General features: G+C 42.6%; 2 protein-coding genes and 1 long non-coding RNA gene across 3 annotated transcripts in view; 1 reads left to right on the top strand and 2 right to left on the bottom strand.

The window, feature by feature from the left end:
- The window catches only part of LOC116972335 (acetyl-coenzyme A synthetase, cytoplasmic-like), a 64,335-nt gene extending 60,375 nt beyond the window's left edge, over positions 1–3,960 (bottom strand). Inside the window, exon 1 of the mRNA XM_033019840.1 lies at positions 2,952–3,960. The gene's annotated coding sequence lies outside the window, so the exon portion shown is untranslated. The remainder of the gene's footprint in view (positions 1–2,951) is intronic.
- Positions 3,961–7,156: 3,196 nt separating this feature from the next.
- Positions 7,157–15,612, top strand: part of ndufv2 (NADH:ubiquinone oxidoreductase core subunit V2) — a 42,305-nt gene continuing 33,849 nt past the window's right edge. Inside the window, exon 1 of the mRNA XM_033019838.1 lies at positions 7,157–7,308. Within this exon, the coding sequence (XP_032875729.1) occupies positions 7,267–7,308 (42 nt within the window). The 5' untranslated portion in view covers positions 7,157–7,266. The remainder of the gene's footprint in view (positions 7,309–15,612) is intronic.
- LOC116972333 overlaps positions 13,199–15,612 on the bottom strand; it is a 52,930-nt gene continuing 50,516 nt past the window's right edge. The window contains exon 3 of the long non-coding RNA XR_004411777.1: positions 13,199–13,446. This is a non-coding gene — a long non-coding RNA (uncharacterized LOC116972333). The remainder of the gene's footprint in view (positions 13,447–15,612) is intronic.

The raw sequence follows: 15,612 nt of genomic DNA, 5'->3' as shown, positions 1-15,612 counted from the left end.
AGCAGCTTAATGTATTTGAGAAAATATTTCTCATTTTGAAAGACAAATTTGGATGTCCAGGGCATTCTACTTGATCTGTATAAAAGTGTTGCACCACAAAGAAATGAAGAAGAAAAAGTTTGTTATTGCAGTAAAACCCTCAGATAATACAGTCCCACTGACAACTGTGCTTTCAAGGCCAGTTACTGTGTGGAGGGGATAATGATCCAATTGTTTGTGTCACTGCACAATTCAGTAACATGGAAAATAGAAACAAAGTTCAGGAACATACAGATGTATATTATCTGAGCATACAAAATGTCCCAAGAGTCAGAAAGAATGCTGGGGCTGATTCAATAATACTTGTTATTCCACACTAAAATTGGCATCAATTAGTTTTACATTGCGTAAGCTAATGCTATTGATTACTGTATTATCTATTGAGTACTGTACCGTGTTTATAAACCTGTTGTGCTGCTGCTGCTGCAAATGAGAATTTCATTGTTTAATTTTGGAACATCTGACAATAAAACATTCTTGACTCTCGCAAGTGTAATTTCATGAAAATATCTGCACTATCCACTTAAAAATCTAAGACTTGGAGCTATGATCTCAACATAAAGGGCCACACATATCATTACTTCCGTGGCAGAAATCTAGAAGGAAGAATTCTCTTAAACTTTTCGCTCCTTAAAACTGTCCTGTGACCATATCTGGTAATTGCACCCACTTTATGTAATGTCCCCACAATTTGGCTAACTTGCCAATGTTGCCAATAAGGGGCAACGGTAGAGTTGCTGCCTTACAGTGCTTACAGCGCCTGAGATCAGGGTTCAATCCTGACTATGGGTGTTGTCTGTACAGAGTTTGTACGTTCTCCCCGTGACCGCATGTCGTGTCCTTCCTCACTCCAAAGACGTACAGATTTGTAGGTTAATTGGATTGGTATAAATGTACCACACAGAGAGTGGTGAATCTCTGGAATTCTCTGCCACAGAAGGTAGTTGAGGCCAGTTCATTGGCTATATTTAAGAGGGAGTTAGATGTGGCCCTTGTGGCTAAAGGGATCAGGGGGTATGGAGAGAAGGCAGGTACAGGATACTGAGTTGGATGATCAACCATGATCATATCGAATGGCCTTCTCCTGCACCTATTTTCTATGTTTCTAAAATAGTGTGTGTCGGTTAGTGTTAATGAGTGGGGGTCGGTGCGGACTCAGAAGGGCCTGTTTCTGCACTGTATCTCTAAACTAAACTAAACATTCACTGTGTGGACATGCATCTCAGTGGCAGCAAGGTACAGAGCAGGTGTCCAAGGTATGTTATCCATTAAAGAGGAGAAAGACTTGCACTACAAGCAATATAACATATAAAGGAATCTATTTATATTACTAAAAGTCTGATCTTGACCGCTTTTGGCCCACTGTGCTGCAATTTCCGAGAGAACACCGCCACCTAAGGCCGTCATTTTTGGCCATCTCGCTTAGAGCCCCCCTCCGCCTTCCGGGACCAGAGGATTTTTTCCATCGATGAAAAGTACATAGTACAAAGATATTAATGTTTTTTTTTAAATCCCCATTCTCTCTGCTGCCCCTGCTGGCGGCAGGGGGGAGGGACTGTAAAACCCGGAAGTGTAGTCCCTCACTCAGTCTCTGACAGACCCAGGAAGCGAGAGGGTCACGGCTCTCTGAGCTGCGAATAACACTGAACGCACGTCTAATCCACGGTGATTCTCCTCGATGCGGCTGTAAAGTGGCTGCTGCCCAATTGTTTGCCTCGCCTTTTTTTAAAGTTTGTGTTCACAAAATGAATTTTGGGTGTCGGGTGGCTGCTGCCAAATTTTTTGCCTCGCCTTTTAAAAAGTTTGTGTTCACAAAATTCATTTGTACAAAATGAACGAGTGACTGTACTGCCAGGCCTCAGTGACTGAGCTGCCAGCCCAAGAATCCATTTGGCCCACAATGTCTATACTAGCCCTCAGGAAACCAGTACCTTCGGCCCACAACACCCATACTAGCGCAACAGAAAGCCCCCCCCCGACTGGCGAGCAATATTGGAATTGGTGGAGAGCTGGAATATTGCGTTGGGTGACCAGCCCTCCCGTGTGATGCTGGGACCAAACGGGTCCCACTTAGTCTAGTATTACCATAAAATTACAGTTTACTAACCTTAAAGCTGTTTAATACTACATTATATAATAATGTTGTCTTGTAGTTATTTTAATCTACATTTTAATTTTGCCAACAGAGGACATGTTAAGTTATTTAAAAAGGGGATTGAGCAACTAGATCTCCTTAACTTTGTCAAAAAGGCCCACTTCAAAATTCAATCGTTACTCTACTCACTCCGACCTGCGCGAGATAACCACTAATGAGGTGTTTATGCAGTAATCAATCAGAACCAGAAACTGATAGAAATAACACTCACATTCAATTGAATGGTTCTACCTCAGCTGCTATTGTTATTTATCTGTAATTTTTTTAAATATGTATATATTTTTACCTTTTCTTATATATTTAAAATTGCTCTTGTGAATCGCACCGTGGGATTGACTTTTAAATTTCGTTGTACCATGTGCAATGACAATAAAGAGATTCATTCATTCATTATTCAACCCACTTCCTTATTTGGGGTTAAATTTACGATTTATTTTGGATAAGATAGTCCCTAAAAATACCACATTCTCTTCTTTATTAATCCCTCAATTTCATTAATCCTTCATTTCAGGTACTTCACTTTGCACACGTTATGAGATACAGCACTAAGCCATTTGTGTGCTGCACCCACATAAGATAAAGGAAGTGTGCATTTATGTACATCAGGAAACAAAAACACACCAACGTTGTAAACCTGGAACAATATTGTAATGTTGGAACAACAGCAGCATCGGACAGCATCTGATATTCATCATCAGAAATTGGAAAGGTTTGAAAATAAACATGTTTAAGTTGCAGGAAGTTGCATTATATTCACCTCTTCGCCACAGACCAACTGCAATTGCAAGCCTTCCCCACTCTTCGCACCCGGTAAATCACCAACATCATTTGTGTCACTCCTGGTCTTCATCCAATCATTGATATTCCCTTTATTCTCTCTGGATGTGGTGAAAAACCACAAGGTCCCAAGGAGAGTGTGCAAACTCCACAGAGACAGCACCTGTGGTAAGGATGAAACCCAGGTCTTTGTATGAATAAATGCACATCCAATAAAAGCACCCTTATTTGCATGCCACCACACAACAGCTGCAGCATATTTGCATGACACTGAATGGCTGCAGTACATGCACATTTGTAAGGACATTATAGATTACTTGCAGCACATGTACTCATGCATGACGATGCATATCAGGTATAGTGAACATACATTTACAGGAACATTGCATGTCAGATACAGTACATGTATATTTGCACTACACTGGACATCAGATGCATCACATGCAGTGATGGGAATGGGGGGGTACGCAGGGGGATGGCGTTCCCCTACTTTTCAGTTTCCAGTCTCCATGAGATGGAGAGTGTGGAGGAAAGTGGCGCTGTAAGGGCAGTCCACGTCTTTCACCAGCTCATTGGAACTTTTCCCAATTCCATAATGACTGTCTAAGAACTTGACCCTCATCAGACCTGGCGTCTCTCCGCCGTAAACGGAGTTCACCTCCTGGACTCTCTACTCGTACACTACCCGCTCCTTCCTGAAGCGGATATCAAACAGCTGTAAACCGCTGGCGGGACTGTGGCGGAACGCGAACTCTGAGTCAAAGTAGCGAACGTGGTTGTTTACAACGTGGTATCTTGGTCCACGTGGCTCGAACTGGAGGGGGCCGTAGGTTTGAAACTTCTGGCAAAGTCTCAGCGAGGCATAGTTGGGATCCAAACCCGTCTTTTGGATCTCTCTCGATCTCTCACTCCCTCTCTCTCTCTCACCCTCTCGCCTCAGCATTCCCGGAATCATTTGGCGTTTTGTGGGGACGGCTGCATCAAGTAGTATTGCAACTATGTACTTTTCAGAGGTGATCTACACATTTTGTTTGTTACTTGTAGGCTTACATGTATGCAATTTTATATTAAATTGTAACTTAGATCTGTTTTATCCATTAACTCGCAGGCACTTTTTAAGCGTACATTTTGATTACTTTCCATTCTACCATCGAGATATAAAGACTTTATTTGTATTTCTATGATTCTACAGACCTTGTCTGGGAACCTGGGGCTCAATAAAATTGTTGCCAATTGGGCCCCGCACCTCCTAAGGCCAGCCCTGGGATTAGGAATTGTTTCGGGCCAGGGTTCTTCTTCAATAGGAAGGAACTGCAGATCAAAGATACTCGAGTGGATACTAGTATATTTGCTGCAGATCAGGCATGATATTCTTCCGATTTAAATCGGAATTCCAATTTTATTGTTTTCCTATTTGTCAATATTTGCTCGATTATTTGGCGGCCAATCAACCGCTGTCTCTACAGGCGTTGTGTTCAATCACCGACCAGCTTCCCTTAAAATTCCCGTCCAATCAACAAATCGGTCTTCTCCCGTCCAATCAGCCGCTGTCTCGAAGTGCATTGTGTCCAATCACATGATGCGCTGGTCACTCGGTGGCCAATCAGACACAGTCTCCGAGGGGCCTTGTGAGCAATCACTGACCTGCTTCCCTCTCCGAAGCAGACGATGGCTGCAGCCAACACAGGGAGAGAGAGAGAGAGAGGGAGAGATAGAGATGGAAGAAAGCAGCTATGACATATAATACACAATAAACTATATTATAAATACACAATAAACAAGTTATGCATTCTTGTACTCTTACATGGGTATGACCGCATATAACCCCCCCCCCCCCACCCCCTTCCTTCCCAACCTCAGCCTCACGGATCTTAGAGTACCCCTAGTTCCTAAAACCCATTTCCATCACTGATCACATGTACATTTGCAAGACATTGCACATCAGAGGCAGAACACGTCATTTGCATGACTTTGTACATTATGATAATATTAAACTTTATTTCGGACTCGAGGTCCAGGCAAGAGGCAACATTACATAAAAATGCATTGCATATTAAAAAACATCATAAAGTACATTAAAAATCTTAGTATATCACTTATAAAAGCATCATAAATTATATATTAAAAAAAAACAATACATTAATTAAAATCCAGAATAAAAAGAATGATCAGTCCTACAACGAGACAACGGTACCAGTGTCTCCACAACTGGGATTCGTAGCGTGTAGTGCTAAACCTTATGTTTGACAAGGCCACAATAATTACATTTTTAGAGTCATTTATCCTGCAGATGAATTTATACACATGATTTCTTAGGATAGCTTCTAATGTACCGACTCCTGCAGCCACACACATGTTACTAGCACTACACCATATAGGTTTCCTTAGCAGTGTTCTCATGGCATCATTATATGACACCTTTAGTCTCTGCAAACTTGTCTTTCCATAGTCCGACCACAGGTGCGCAGTATACAGTGGTGTGCAATATAATAATAATAATAAAAATAAATTTTATTTGCGGGCGCCTTTCAAAGTCTCAAGGACATCTTACAGAAATTAACAAGAGAGAAAAAACATATAGTCGGAGTAAAATAAATAATAAGGACATCACCAATACACAAATAAAAGACAGAATCCACTCCAAAGACAAAAAAATCAAAAACACAATGTGAAGAGAGAGCAGCGGCAGCTAAACCGCGCCAGCGTCCACTCTCCCTTCCGACAGCCATCTTGGACACAAACTAACATATTCACATTACACACAAAAAATCATCCCCCGACAATGGTTACCACTGTGGGGGAAGGCACAATGTCCAGTCCCCATCCCCAGTTCTCCCAAAGTCAGGCCTATTGAGGCCTCCGCTATTGCCTCTACGGAGGCCCGATGTTCCTGGCCGTTCTGGCCGGGTGCTGTTGCCCCGGCGTCGGGAGAGTCCTTTCAGCGGCTGGGCCACCTGGAACGGCCGCTTCCTAACTGGGGACCGCGGCTTCCGAAGCCGACAAGGCCGAGCCGGTTTGGAGCTCCCAGGCTCCCGATGTTAAAGTAGGCGCCGCCCGCTCCGCTCCGCAGACCCGCAGCCCGGAGGTGTTGATCTCGGCGGTCACAGCTCACCGGAGCTCCAGCGCGTCGACCCAGGCAAGGCATCGCCCGCTCCGCTCAACGATAGCACTCCAGCGCTGTGCTGCCACCGAAGCCGAGGTGCTGGGCGGTCCCCACCAGGAAACAGCGCTCCACGCCCGCTGGTAGGCCACGAGGACGGGTCGACGGGGCAGCCTGGAGAAAAAGCTGCCTCACCGACCAGGTAGGGACCTAGAAATATTGTTACCCCCTACCCCCCACATTAAAAAGTCTATCTCTCCCACAAACAAGGCACAGGACTCACTAAAACTGCTGCAAAAAAAAGTGAATTAAACGGACGGCTGCTGGTTAGCAGCCGTCCCCCAAGATGGCTCCTCCTCCTGAATATGCTCTAAATAAGCTACATTTTCACCACATCTGCACACGCACCAAACTTACGCAAGAGAATATTCACCTGTACACACAGCATGCGTCGTTGCCTATAAATATCCTCATCATCTGTAATAAAATGCCCTAGATATTTTACCTTATTACAGACACTAAGATTATTGTCAGACATTATGTGCACATTTGCACAATGCTGCACATCAGATACAGTACAGACACATTTACAATTAAATTATACATCAGATTGTGTACAAGCACCTTTGTATGACATTTGCACATCAGATGCAGTCCATGCACATTTGTATAACATTGTGCTCAACAGATACATTATAGACACATTTGTAATGACATTATACATCAGATCGTGTAGCAACACCGTTAGTGTCACTCCTAATCTTCATCCTGACATTGATATTCCCCTTGTTCTCTCTGGAGAGGGTGGAAAACCACGATGTCACATTGGCAATGAAATTATACACCAGATGCAGTAATGCACATTTGCAGTGACAATGTACATCAGATACAGTAATGCACATTTATATTGACATTGCACACATGCAGTACATGCACTTTTGCAGTGACCTTGCACATCAGATGCAGTACATGCACCTTTGCAGTGACAATGTACATCAGATGCAGTAATGCACCTTTGCAGTGACATTGCACATCAGATGCAGTACATGCACCTTTGCAGTGACAGTGTACATCAGATACAGTAATGCGCATTGGCGTAACACCGCGCAGCCGACGCTGCGGCACAGACGGGTGAACGCACTCTGCGATCGATTGGCGGTGCTGCGCGCCTGGCTGTGTAGAACCAGCGGCCGCCATGTTGCTGTCGGGCCTATTCCGCTCCGCCGTCTCTCACTCGGTAAGGTCGCAGCGGCGGTCCCGGGCAGTTGGCGGAGTCTCGCCGCGGAGCGGGCGCCCTTGCGGAGGGGAAAGGCGGAGGGGGGTTGGCTCACGTTGCCGTGGGGCCCGGGACTCGGCGTCCTTGGCCGGGTAATGGCTGGCGGGCGGTCGGTCGGTCGGTCGACCTTGGCGGGCGGCGGGGGACGAGAGGACGGGATGGGGCGAGGGCGGGGGGGACGGAGAGGGAGAGGGCGAGGGGGACGGAGAGGGATAGGGCGGGGGGGACGGAGGAGGAGAGGGCGAGGGGGACGAGAGGACGGGATGGGGCGAGGGCGGGGGGGACGGAGAGGGAGAGGGGGCTCCGCTCCAAGAGTCCCCGCACTGTCCGGCTTGAACCGTGCAGCGAGCCCCGGCCCCACTCGCCTTTACAGTTTAATCATCGCCTGCAAAACAAAGCGGGAGACGACCTGATGACAAGGTCGCAGCTGGCGCCACATAAATGAATTTAAGGATGAGAAGGCACCAATTAGCTCAGTGGTGCCTCGATTTGTACTTCACCCCTTGTCTTTCAACCTCGTTGTTTACCGAGCATCTCTCCAACCGCCTTATAAAGGCTGTACTTCTATCGCCCATTCAAGAGAGTTACAAAGGCTAGTCACCTTCAAGAAGAAATTTCACCTCATCTGTCCACATTTCATGTCCTCTAGAGATGTTGCCTGACCAGCTGACCCCTTTGTCCTAAAACCGTGATCTGTTTTTAAACAGTGACCCCTATTCTTCCATAAGCCCAATCACAGATAGACACAAAAAGCTGGAGTAGCTGAGATATTGCCTGTCCCTCTGAGTTACTCCAGCTTTTTGTGTCTATCTTTGGTTTAAACCAGCATCTGCAGTTCCTTCCAACACAATCACAGAGTCTTACAGAACATTCGGACTCAACCATTTTGCCCATCTACACTCGACCTGTTTGCTTGCATTAGGTTCATATCTAACATCTTGCTTATTCAAGAGCTCTTTTAAATGTCTCTTGATCACGATTGGGCAAAGATTTTGTCCATGTGTGGAAATTTGAGCTCATCATAGAAAAGCAGTATTTTATTTAAGTGACCTTGTACATCAACACAACATACATACAATACATACAATTCAATTTATTGAACACAGATACAGCAAGTCATAGAATGTTGACCTTTAGTGCAAAGGGGTTTAGAAGAAAAAATTGGAAATCTTACCTAAATTGCATATAGTTTTAGTCTTTTTATTTAAAGGTAGGTGTGTGCGTGTGTGCATATACATACTTACATTGAAGGCAGTTCAGAGAAGATTCACTAGGTGGAGTTCTGCGATGAAGGGATTGACATGAAAGGCTCAAGAGGTTGGACCTCAGTAGAGTTTTGAAGAATGAGAAGTGATCCCATTGACAGGGTCTATGCCGGGACAACGTTACCTTTCAAGGGGGGATCTATAACTAAGGGGCATAACTTCAGGAAAAGGGGTCACTCAGTTAATGGTTTTCTTTCACAATTGAGAATTCTCTGCACCAAAATATTAATGAGACTGAATAATTATAGAGATTTAAAATTGAGCCTGTAGGAAACAAGGGCACTGGGGAACATGCACAAAATTGGAACCAAGGCCAAGTTCAGATATGCTACCATCTATGTTTAAATAAATGTGCAATTTCAAATTAGATCTATGTCATTTACAAGTTAAAAGGGGAAATACTTTTTAAGCAGCTTAATAGAAATTTGAAACTTGTTGCTCCAAGGGTTTGGCTATGGAATCAATTGAAGCATTCAATAGATTTTTATTTGATTTGAGGTCAATCAAATTGAATAGTAGAAAAGGCACTTTGAAGCAGAGGAGCCCACTCCTGTTCTCTTGATAGTCCCATCCTGGTGTGCAAGAGGTCATTGTGGTTCATTGTGTCGAAAACTAAACAGAAATGAAAAGATTGATTCTAAATTCAATTAGAATTGTGAGGGAAGAATCCTTATTGGAATATAACAGAATAGAATCAAATGACAAATGAATCAAAGCAACGAATACAATCAAAGCACAGACGTCCATTCATGGGACAAATGTTGCAGTGAGAAAGGGATTTGGATTATTTGAGAAAATATAGCTTCAGTGATTTTGAAACAGTTGGGCAGGTCATTTGATGCAACAATTTACTATATATTGGCATGGTATATTTCATGCCATATATTTAATACAAATGGGATTAAGGGAATAGGGGGTTGGATTTGATGACAAAACAAATTTATGGGAAGGTAAAGAAAGACAAGAGTCAAGTCAAGAGAGTTTTATTGTCATGTGTCCCAGATAGGACAATGAAATTCTTGCTTGCTGCAGCAAAACAGAATATTGTAGGCATAAATACAGAACAGATCAGTGTGTCTATATACCATAGACCATATATATATACACATAAATAACCAGATAAAGTGCAATAGGCTGTTATAGTTCAGAGTTTGTTTGAAGTTGTGTTTAATAGTCTGATGGCTGTGGGGAAGTAGCTGTTCCTGAACCAGGATGTTGCAGATTTCAGGCTCCTGTACCTTCTACCTGATGGCAGCGGAGAGATGAGTGTGTGGCCAGGATGGTGTGGGTCCTTGATGATGTTGGCAGCCTTTTTCAGGCAGCGACTGCGATAGATCCCCTCGATGGGAGGGAGGTCAGAGCCGGTGATGGCCTGGGCAGTGTTTACAACTTTTTGCAGCCTTTTCTGCCCCTGGACGCTCAAGTTGCCGAACCAAGCCACAATGCCAACTGGTCAGCATGCTCTACTGTGCACCTGTAGAAGTTCGAGAGAGTCCTCCTTGACATACCGACTCTCCGTAATCTTCTCAGGAAGTAGAGGCACTATTGTGCTTTCTTTATAATTGCATCAGCGTGCCTGGACCAGGAGAGGTCTTCGGAAATATGCACACCCAATTAGTAGAAGTTCTTGACCCTTTCCACCATATATATGTTATATATGATATAAACAGGATTGTGGGTCCCTATCCTATCCCTTCCAAAGTCCATAATCAGTTCCTTGGTTTTGCTGGTGTTGAGAGCCATGTTATTGTGCATCATTTGGTCAATCGGTCGATCTCACTTCTAAATTGGCCAAAGTCATAGAAACATAGAAAATAGGTGCAGGAGTCGGCCATTCGGCTCTTCAAGCCAGCACCACCATTCAATATGCTCATGGCTGATCAACCAAAATTAGTACCCCTAACCATAACCCTTTCTCCCTATATCCCTTGATTCCATTAGCCCTAAGAGCTATAACGAACTCTCTCTTGAAAACATCCAGTGAATTGGCCTCCACCGCCTTCTGTGGCAGAGAATTCCACAGATTCACAACACTCTGGGTGAAAAAGTTTTTCCTCATCTCAGTCCGAAATGGCCTACCCCTTATTCTTAAACTGTGACTCTTGGTTCTGGACTCCCCCAAACATCTGGAATATTTTTCCTGCATCTAGCCTGTCCAATCCCTTAAAAAAATTATATGTTTCTATAAGATTCCCTCTCATCCGTCTAAATTCCAGTGAATATGTCCAGTCAATCCATTCTTTCATCATATGTCAGTCCCGCCATCCCGGGAATTACCCTGGTGAACCTACACTACACCTTCAATAGCAAGAATGTCCATCCTCAAATTAGGAGACCAAAACTGCACACAATACTCCAGGTGTAGTCTCACCAGGGCCCTGTACAACTGCGGTAGGACCTCCTTGCTCCTATACTCAAATCCTCTCGCTATGAAGGCCAACATGCCATTTGTTTTCTTTGCTGCCTGCTGTACCTGCATGCTTACATTCAATGACTGATGTACAAGAATGTACACGCTGGTCCCTTTTCTTAATCTGACATAATTCGGAAAATAATCTGCCTTCTTCTTGCCACAAAAGTGGATAACCTCACATTTGTCCACATTATACTGCATCTGCCATGCATCTGTCCACTCACCCAACCTATCCTAGTCACCCTGCAGCCTCATACATCCTCATCACAGCTCACACTGCCACCCAGCTTTGTGTCATCCGCAAACTTGGAGAAGTCACAGTTCATTGCAAAAGTGACAGGAGGCTTAACATAACTTCAGTTTTTAAACCTGACCTACGTGTCTGGGTAGGAGTAGGCTGTTGAGTCTCTCAAGTTTGTCTTTGGCATTCATTAAAATTACAGTTGATCTTTAATCAGTTTGCCTTGTGTCACCCCTCTAAAACATATGTGGCATGAAGTTTGCAAGTTCTTCAGTTGCCATGTGTGCTTCCTCAGGGTACTCTGGTTTCCTCCCACATCCCTAAATGTGTAGGTTACCAGCTTAATTATCCAGTCTAAAGAATTCCCTGGGTGTATAGTGATAGAATCTGGGGTGTTAATGGGAAAGTGAGTAGATTCAAAAATCTGCGATAAGTACAATTGCCTGCTTCTGTGTTGTGGGATCTCCAAATTGAAATAATTAAACAAAATGAGCCATAGGAAAGGCACAGGCTAATGCAGTCCAATTGTGTTAGTGTAGAGGGAGGTTATGGTCGGCACCGACAAGGTGGGCCATAGGACAGGTTTCCGTACTGTACATTTGTCTGATTCTATGAAGATGTACAGATTGTTCAGTCATCGAGGAGAAAACATAAGCACCCAATGATATGACAAAAGATAAACAAATAAATAGAAAAAGGATGCTTATAACAAATAACAGATTTGTAATTCAATAGGGAGCTGAGCTGAAGTAAAGCAAAAAATAGAACTGGGCAAGGAAGGACATTTGATCAGAAGGAACATACATCTTTTACAAATGTATGCAGTACGAATTGTGAACATATAATAAAGGATCGGTCAGGTCAGTTAGGGCCCAGAAATGAACACCTTGAGGGACAGGATATGGCCGGTAAACTAAGTGTTTTTAAACTGTCTTTACCAAACTTTGCCAATGTCTTGGTGAAGAGTGCGTTTGTGGCAAAATTGAAAGGGAGAAAGTACTGGATTTGTGCCAGTTAACCTTTTGCCTAGTAAATCTAATTGATTTGACTTTGACCTAAGTTAGTGATAAAAGTGAAGTAAGAGTAGGCCAATCAGTAATTTTGAACCTGCTCTGTCATTCAAAACAATTATGACTGATCCACCATATTTCCTGTTTCTCCCAGTATACTTAATTGACATTGTTTCTAGACACTAAAGCTATCTTCAGCTTTGATATGTTTAGAGACCACCCCTCCTCACACTTCCTCTATGGCAATTATATTCTTTCTTGGATTATGTAATACTGCTGCATACAATATTACAGTCGAGGTTTCACCACAGCCTTGGATAATTGTACTGACATCTTTGTTTGTCTGCTCAAAACATTTTCCAATGAAGGCTGACATACTTAAAGTGGCAACAGGGATGAATAAGACAGTGGAGAAGACATTTAGTGTGTTTGCCTTCATAGGTCGAGGCATTGAGTATAATAATTTACGTTGCAGCTGTACAAAATGTTGGTTAGACCGCACTTGGGAATATTGTGTAGAGTTCTGGTTTTGACACTGCAGGAAGGATGTGGTACCAATAAATGTAGAAGACAATCACTCATAAGCTGCCTGGAATGGAGAGCTGTAGTTGTAAGCAGAAATTGGATAGGCCGGGTTTATACTCACTGGAATGTAGGATGTGAAGGGGTGACTTTATAGAAGTATATACAAATATGAGGAGCATAGGCAGGATAGTTAAAATATTTTTCTAGGGCAGGGGAGTCTGGAACCAAAGAGTATGGATTAAGGTGAAAGGGAACAAATTTAAAGGAGATCTGAGGAATATGCGGTGGTCATCTGGAATGAGCTGCCAAAGGCAGTAGAAGAGGCAAATACAATTGTAATTTATAAAGTACATTGATAGGGAAGACCTAAGGGAATACTGGCCAAATGCAAGGCAAATGAGATTAGTGTGAATAGGCATTAGGGTCGGCATGGATGATCACAATATCATCCAGTCTGTGTTGAAAGTAAAGGTAGAAATATCACCTGTAAGAACGAACTGCAGATGCTGGTTTAAATCGAAGGTAGACACAAAATGCTGGAGTAACTTAGCGGGGCTGGCAGCATCTCTGGAGAGAAGGAATGGGTGATGCTTTGGGTCGAGACCGTTCTTCAGTAGAAATATCACATTTAGTTCGCTCATCCACCTAAATCATTGATATGTTGTGAATAGTTAGAACCAAGGAACAAATTAATCCCTGCAGTACCCACTAATCATTGCATCATAGTGACTACCATTTATTCCTCTACTCCCTGTCAGCCAACCAGTTTTCAATCCATGCCGGTATATCACCCTGTTTCTATGTATTTTAAGATTACACACAGATCCTCTGGAAATTCAAATACACCAGATCCAACTGTTTTTATTTTGTTTTACCAGTTCCATCCCTATTAAAATCCCAATTAGGTTTGTCAAATGTGATATTCTTTTCATAAATCCATACTGACTCTCCAATCTTGTTGATATTTTCTCAATGCCTCATTGGCATTTAATTGACTGGCACTCTCTCTTATAATGATATTGGGCAAATAGAAAGTGATACCCATTATATACACAAAATGCTGGAGTAACTTAAGCGGGTCAGGCAGCACCTCTGGAGAAAAAGGGTAACTCCCTCGACAATCAGTCTGAAGGGCCCTGACCCAAAATGTCACCTATCCATTTTCTCTAGATATGCTGCCTGATCCGCTGAGTTTCTCCAGCATTTTGTGCCTATATTATGAATCAGCATCTGCAGTTCATTTTTTTTGCATTCGGTAATGCCAAATATTCTATTCTTTCAGTCTAAACTTTGAATTTAAAGTAAATATAATTTGAATGTGTTCATAGCATTGTACGTTCACAGTATAGTTGCGGTTACTTTCTCTCATATTACATCTGCAAAGATAACAACATGCATCTTCATTTCCAAAAAACATAATCCACTGGTTGGGTGGATGTTGTCTACTAAATCCTTTAATCTAGGGCTCTCAGGCATAACCAACAGCTGTTCATGCTGAGCGTGCAACAACTGGTTCCTGTATTGGAATTTCAGAAAGTGCATTTCTGAAAATCCACTCGGAATGGAAAATGGCCCACTGCCATCAGATAGAACCTTCAGGATTCTTGGACTCCAATTTAAGATTAGACTCGCTATGATGCCTATTTGTTCCACATTTGAAAAAATATATATTTACGTAAAAATCTGCTGCAAGAACACTTTGGCTTCAAAACAGTTTGTTAACCAAGGTTGGGGAAATTTGTCAGGTTGGCAAAGTCTTCAGATAGATTATGTTAAATTTGCACATTGGTGTTGTAAATCAGTTCCACTCATCTCAAGACATTAAAATGCTAAGCAGCCCTTCAGACTGAACAATAAAGAAATATTAAATGCAACAGTCCAAGAGTAGTGCTGAAATACTTCCAGCACTAACCAAATCAAGCCAGAAACCTTTATTTTTGTTGCTTTGGGATTGATCCTTTGACCCCCCTTCATCCGCTAGCTTGTTAGTTGCTTGTTTCTGCGCCAAGCAGAAGAGAATTCAAGCAATTATCTTTCTCATCAGCTAATTAAATGACCTATCCATCCAGCTGCATTGAAAATGAATTTATTATAATTTTTTTTTTAAACTGCGCAAGAAGCTCCGAGGTACAGTAAGGAACTGAATGCGGTATATGCATCAAAGTGATTTATCTAAAAACATGACGCAAAGCCACTGAAAGCACCTCAGTACAAGTTGTGGCACCGTCATTGCTCTATTTGAACTTTGCAGGAAATGTGAAATATAATCATCCCACTGAATATTTACCATTTACAATTCCTGAACAATCAATCAATCAAACAAACACACACCCTAGCAGGTTGTTGTTTCAAATAAGATTCTGCGGAAAGAAACTGATGCTGGAGATATAAGTGCAAAATTAACCTTTATTATCAGACCTCAACTAATTGTCAATGAATTCAGTGCTTCAGCTTCTAAAAACAATTCCCCATTGGCGACATTGCTGTTGAGCCTTTTGTGTGTACCATACATTTTAAAGATTGTAAAATTATTTTTTTTGGAACTTCTCAATTTTTTATTTAATTTGTTCTTTCCCTTTGGTAACTTCAAAGTGAGGAATTGTTCCCATTCCTTAATTCACACAGCTCTTTAATTCGTAACAGCAAAACACCCCTTGGCGGGTTTGTGACTGGCCATTATCTGATGCAGTTTTCTGTTTTTTTTTGCTGCTTATATTATGTTTAAAAGTACAAGGCTCAAAGCAGCTTCTGCTCGTGATCTCGAAGAAAGCTTCCCATAGTGATCCGGCGATCTGTTGTGTATACCCAGTT

This window comes from Amblyraja radiata, chromosome 4, assembly GCF_010909765.2.
Source record: "Amblyraja radiata isolate CabotCenter1 chromosome 4, sAmbRad1.1.pri, whole genome shotgun sequence".
NCBI classification, from domain to species: domain Eukaryota; kingdom Metazoa; phylum Chordata; class Chondrichthyes; order Rajiformes; family Rajidae; genus Amblyraja; species Amblyraja radiata.
The sequence above is the reverse complement of the archived record's forward strand: the minus strand, read 5'-3'. Positions and strand labels throughout refer to the sequence as shown.